The sequence below is a fragment of the Pseudopodoces humilis genome, chromosome 5 (assembly GCF_049639895.1).
Source record: "Pseudopodoces humilis isolate 2021_Gansu_Grassland_sample_001 chromosome 5, ASM4963989v1, whole genome shotgun sequence".
In the NCBI taxonomy this organism is placed as follows: Eukaryota; Metazoa; Chordata; class Aves; order Passeriformes; family Paridae; genus Pseudopodoces; species Pseudopodoces humilis.
In genome coordinates this window covers 7480553-7486552 of record NC_142204.1, presented here as the reverse complement: position 1 = coordinate 7486552, position 6000 = coordinate 7480553, and the positions used below count along the sequence as shown (strand labels likewise).

At 41.4% G+C, this 6000-nt stretch overlaps 1 protein-coding gene across 1 annotated transcript in view; it reads right to left on the bottom strand.

Annotated features, from left to right (window-relative positions):
• Positions 1 to 1248: 1248 nt before the first annotated feature.
• The window catches only part of FBLN1 (fibulin 1), a 79088-nt gene continuing 74336 nt past the window's right edge, over positions 1249 to 6000 (bottom strand). The window contains exon 17 of the mRNA XM_005526997.3: positions 1249 to 2362. Coding sequence (XP_005527054.1) covers positions 2223 to 2362 — 140 coding nt within the window. The 3' untranslated portion in view covers positions 1249 to 2222. The remainder of the gene's footprint in view (positions 2363 to 6000) is intronic.

Here is a 6000-nt window from a genome sequence, read left to right as displayed (position 1 = left end):
AATAGATGAGAAGACACAATACCAAGATAACAAATCTGTCCACAGTAGAAAGAAATTGCAGAATGCTGTTATTTGCTGAATTTTTTTTTAAATTATATTACGGAGCACACTTATTTATTTTGATTTTACTGAATTCCAACAGCCTTGTCTCATGTAGCTACTTGGAATCACCTCAGAATAATTTTGAAGTCCCCCAAAAGAAGTTACTCTGCTGTCCTTAGCATCATTTGTTTGTCTTGAGACGACTGTGCAAAAAGTAGATAAGACTGCATATTTTTCACTATGTTAATATTTTCCCTGCTGTTCCTAAGAGTGGTATTATCACAATTCACAAGAAAAAAAAGGTTAAATGAACCACATCAACCACAGCAAACCACCACTGGCTCTGTATGTGACGTAGCCAATGGCAAAGGGAACTGATGCTTTGTTTAACCTCTGTGAAAGCCCACCAAGCTGGGAAAACCCATCCTAAGTGATGAGGGCATCCCAGTGCTGTGTTACTTATCCAGCTGCATTAGTGATCTCGTTGGTGTCAAGAGTGAGACTTGAAATGAGTTTTCAAGCTCAGATGGGTAGGAAAAAGGCAATATGGGCATGGCATGAACGTCTCCATCCTTGTCCAGCACGTGAATGCAAACATAAATACTGTTTTCCTACCCAATGTAGCTTAACACCACCACAGAATATAGAAAAGTCATGTGTCAGCATCCCTGTAAAAGCCATTTCTGGCATACTAAATGCAAACTGCTAAAATACTGCAAGAGGGTTGCTAGAAGCTGGTGCTCAGAAGAAACATCCCTCAGAACCCACACTCTTGTTTTCTGCTGCAAAATGGCATCTGCTATTTTCTGCATCAATAACATCCTCCCAAACAGACACAGACCACAAACATTTTATTTAAAAAGTAAAGGTAGCAGGATCGCACTGACCTTAAAGTTCATCCAGTTCCAACCCCCTGCCATGGGCAGGGACACCTTCCACTATCCCAGGTTGCTTCAAGCCCTGTCCAGCCTGGCCTTGGACACTTCCAGGGCTGGGGCAGCCACAGCTTCTCACAGCAGCCTGTTTCATGCTTAGTGCCAGTAATGACCGAGGATGTTTGGTTTGAGTGAGGAGTATGTGTACGATGAATTTGCTTACAAAAGCTGTATCATATAGTTTTCCTGGGAATCAGAAACCATGGCATATTTCAGAGTATTTCCCATCTGACCTTCTTTATTTCCTCATATCTTAAGAAACATAACAAAATGAAACATGGAGTTATTTATTTCCTGTTCTGTAATAAAAAAGATACAGTGTTTTGATGCCCAGAAAATACATTAAACATTCATTTATTTGTGAGATTTTCATTATATTATTACATATGCCTTGGTTTGGTGCATAGAAAATATACAGTTTAACATGCTAATTTTATTAACAATTTTAAAAAGGCATGGAGCTTTATAACACAGAGGAGATATGGTCTGAGTTTCCCATGTATTGCTGAGTACTGGTGAGATTGGAATTTAAGCAATATTCTGTGTTCCTGTAACAGAATAATTTCAGCGAGAGGTACTTGTTTAATTAGAATCAAATAATCTTACAATGAAATAATAAGTACCAGAAAGAAGGAGTATTTTTTCAATATGTGCAATAGCTTGTTAGTCTCTAAGTATTTCTATTTCATTTTGCACTTCCTCTGGTAGCTGCAGCTGAATGTCACTTCTTAGATATCCAGGATTAACTTTTCAGGAATAATTAGCAATTCTGGGAGCCTCTTCAGAGGGCCCAAACCTAACTATTTATTACTCTCTGACAATCTTCTTCAAGGTAGCTAATTTGAGGTGAAATTATTAATCCTTATCCAATTTCTTCCATCCAAAGGTACCATATACTCATCCCAATGAATTCTGACATCTATTTTGTTCCACAGCCTGTCACTCATGTTATCTGGCCAAGGAGCAATATTTGATATCTGTCCAAACACTTAGAAATGTTTTAAATTTCACCAGGCAGCTGAGCAGTTTTACACACTACATATTTATACAAACAACTACATCAGGCTCACTTAATTTGCTCCACCCTATGTCTAATCAACATAATAGCTTGTTATTTGTCTTAAACTATAAACCAAATATTTAAAAATAAAACAAGAAAGAACACTATTGGGTTTTAAAAACAAGGATATGACATAATAGCTTGTGGTAATGTTTCAGGCTGGAGCACTTGCTTGTGGGTGTCCCTCAGAACCAGTACTCGGACACAAAGACGTGGACGTTGACGATGTTGCGGTGAGACACCACCCCACCCATGACATAGTTCATCTCCAGTTTCAGGATGGCATGGAAAGGTCCAATTATGGGCCTCACCTGGCGAACTACACCTGTTGGGACAGAAATAGGTTGCTGAGATTAGCAGGAGAATCTAGCTAATTCCGGGGGAGCTACACCACCCTTGGTGTTCAGTACTGCCCAGGGAAAGGTATTTTATCTATTGGGTCTGTAAATAGCTTGCAAGAAAGCTTGTAAAAGAAGGATAAAACACAACTTTTTAGACAAAATATCTCGAAGATCTATGATACACTTAAGTGTTGCAAATGGTAAAATCCTCCTATACATTCTAAAATCAGTACATTATTTTTTATTTGGGGACATAAATTCAATAAGCATGCTGTGACACTGCTTCTACATAGGGCAGAAGGATATTTCCCTTGGTAACCCAGAACACACATTGCTTGGAGGAGTACAAGAGCACACCTGAGAACACCATGAAATTCCTGGCATCGTGTTGAAAACCTCATTTTGTTTGGAACAGTAGAAACTATCTGTATTGCATCACTAAAATCAACCCTTCCCTTGTGAACATCAGATGACACCAATCTGTGAATCATTAATGTGCTGAGTCATGGATGGACAACCCCACTGGACACAAGGAGAAAAGGAGGCTATCTCTGCATCTACTCCCATGTCATCCTCATGTGAATGGTGGCCATTCCTTCACCAACATTGGGGCTAGGTAAGGAAGGAAGCTGTAAGGGAGAAGTAAGCTGTGTCCACATCCCAGCCAGGTGGCAGGGCAGGCCAGGGGCAGCCAGGTTCATCCAGAGACCCACATCACAGCCTGGCTCATGGATGATGCTGGGCCGGAGGCAAACTGAGGAGGCAACACGTGGGGCAGGGTCCAGAACAAGCAGATCCTCAGCTGTGCTACAACCAGAGACCAGCCCTCTTCCAGCAGTGTTCAGGTAGGGACTGATGCTGACATTGGGCTTCTGGGCTCTAGGTAGGGTGTGTGAGGGGACCCTGGGGAGGCACATCTGGGTCAAGAGGAGTTATCTGTGCCTTGAAGCACTGTGGCTACACAGAATAGTGATACAGCTTCAGACCTACAAAACAAAGTCAACACAAGCTTTGCCATTGACTCCAAAGGCTCCAGATCAGGTTCTAAATATATTCTCACTTCCTGTTTATTTTCCAGGCCTGGTGTTACAGAGTAGGCAGCTACCAAACTGCTCTCATCTGGAAAGGATGTCCCCAAATGTCAAAATCACATGAAGCCAAGGTCAACCAGCAGGCACAGGGAGTCTGGTGGGGACTCCCCTCCACAGACACCTCCTTCTGACAACAGACTGCTTTGACAGTGTTTTGTGTGTTTGATTCAGAAGGAAATGTACAGTTTAAGGAAGGATGATTTGAGATATACTCCTCCTGCATGCTGGGGACTGTGTTTCACAAGACAGCACACCAGTACCATCATGGAGTCCCTGCCAAGCAGCTGCAGCTGATCCCTACGAACACTGCCCTGAGATCTGATGGGAGACATAAACGTTTGCTTATGCAGGCTGTCAGCACCTTTTCCTAAGGCAGTGATGACATTACAGTTCTGTCCTGTTCAAACACTAACTAGTATCTTCAGCATGAAGTGAAATTGCAAACTTCTCACCACAGTCACTTTGCCTGACATATTTGATGGATACACTTTTTAAGCATCCTGCCCCCTACAATTTATATGCATATATATATATATATATATATATATATATATACTTACATTTTATTTTCTTTAGCTTTCTTGGCTACCCTCCTGTATCTTATAAACATGACTGGGCTTGGCAGATGATTTATTGAAACAGAAAGGCCTTGCTTAAATTGGCCTTCCTTTAGGGTAGCATTTAAAGCACTTTGCTAACAACAAATCACATTATTGCAGGCACTGCTCTAACTGAGAACCACGGAAATGCACAGCACTGAAATCACTCACTGCTGGCAATTTTTAACCAACCCCTTGAGCAGCTTCTGCAGTTCAACCACCAAGCCCTAGAGAGCAAAGGCTGCTGGTTTCATTTAGCAATCCTGTTATAGCATTCTACACTTTCTGCACTACTCCACTAGTTTACTCTGCTCTGGAGGTGGGAAAGCAAGTGGTGTTTTCTCTGCTATGCTATGCCACAGTATGGAAAACATTCACACATCAGTGATGCAGCATTCAAATCCATTAGTAACATTCTCTTTCCTGTTGAGGTGCACCCTGCTAAGGCAGGAAAAAAGATGCAATGGGAAAACACTGCAATGGGCAGTCCACGTGGCAGTGCCTTTTCACACAGTTCTCTTGCTGTAGTTTTAAAATCCAGCCTATAAAATGGCTTGAGAAGTGAATGTCACACATGCTGACAGCTATATTGAAGAAAGAAATGTAGAAAGAATACTCTGAAAATAGCTATTTCTATAGTTTGTTGTGCCAATATTCTAGAGATCCTGAAATGACCATCACACTATTTCCCTTCTCTCCCATTAATTAAATGAGGACGATACAGGATAATACAGGCAGTGGCTTTGTCCTACAGCATATGAGTAAGGATAAATCCATTCTGAATGGGTAGAATGAAAAAAGAAGAGTTAGAAGAAACCTTTTAAATGTTCTTCTGGACAAAATCATGAGAGGTTTGCTGCACTTGGCAGATTCACTCCTTGAGAGCTTTGCATTTTTGTTTTGTGACAAGTGTTAAAATGGAAAACTTGAGTATTTTTCTCCACCAAAGTCAAGGACAAAATCAGGTGGAAATCATGCAAGATGCTTCCTGGGTCTGATTTTCTCCTGTCTCAAACCTTTCACATCACCTAGGAGGGAGACATAGCTCTGCCAGACCCAAACAAGGCCAGCAGTCCCTTGGGCTGCCTCATACAAAAGACTAAAGAAAATTTTTGAGATCTAGGCCTGGCCCATGTACTTCACATACATGGCTCAATGAATCAGTCAGTATTTCAGAAGCATTTAGCCCAGGACACATTTGAAGAAGCCACATGTAGTAATTCTGGGTGTAATTTTAAGTTACATGGATTTGTGAGACACTAAAACATTTGCATAAACATGCTGTTTCACTATCCCTTTTTGGCAAACTAATGGGTCCAGATTTGTGGTCTGGCTGCTGTCAGCATTTATAGCTGAACACTAAGTACAAAAGCATACCTTATAGGAGCAGGAAGGTTACGATTTTTAAATGCACTGAGAAGTCAGGGAATGTAAAAATTAAGCAGCTGCTTTTTGATCTCTTTTTTACCCATCTACATCCAAAGTAGCTGGATGGAGCCACTCAGATTTGCCATGGGAATAATTGCAGACTGGGACTTGGTCCTGGAGCACTGTGGCACTGTGGCAGTGTTCTGTGAGTCACTGTCTGCAGGATGTCAGGAGCACCACTGGGGCTGCTCAGGAAATTACTTGAAAACAGAGGGCTCTCACATACCACCATTTGGTCCTCTCAGGGACAAAAGCTACAGGCTCTACAGTTGGCAAAGAAGGTGAGCTCATTTAAGCAAGTTCACCCCAATTCTTTTCCAACAGTATTAGACTTCAGTTAAGTTAGCACAGAGGAAGAAGAAGAAGAAGAAGACAAAGACGAAGAAGAAGAAGAAGAACAACAGGAACAACAACAACAACAACAACAACAACATGATCCTAATGTGATCATAAATGAATATAGAGATTCCCCCTGCTGCTGCATCCAATATCTCAGGCAACCTC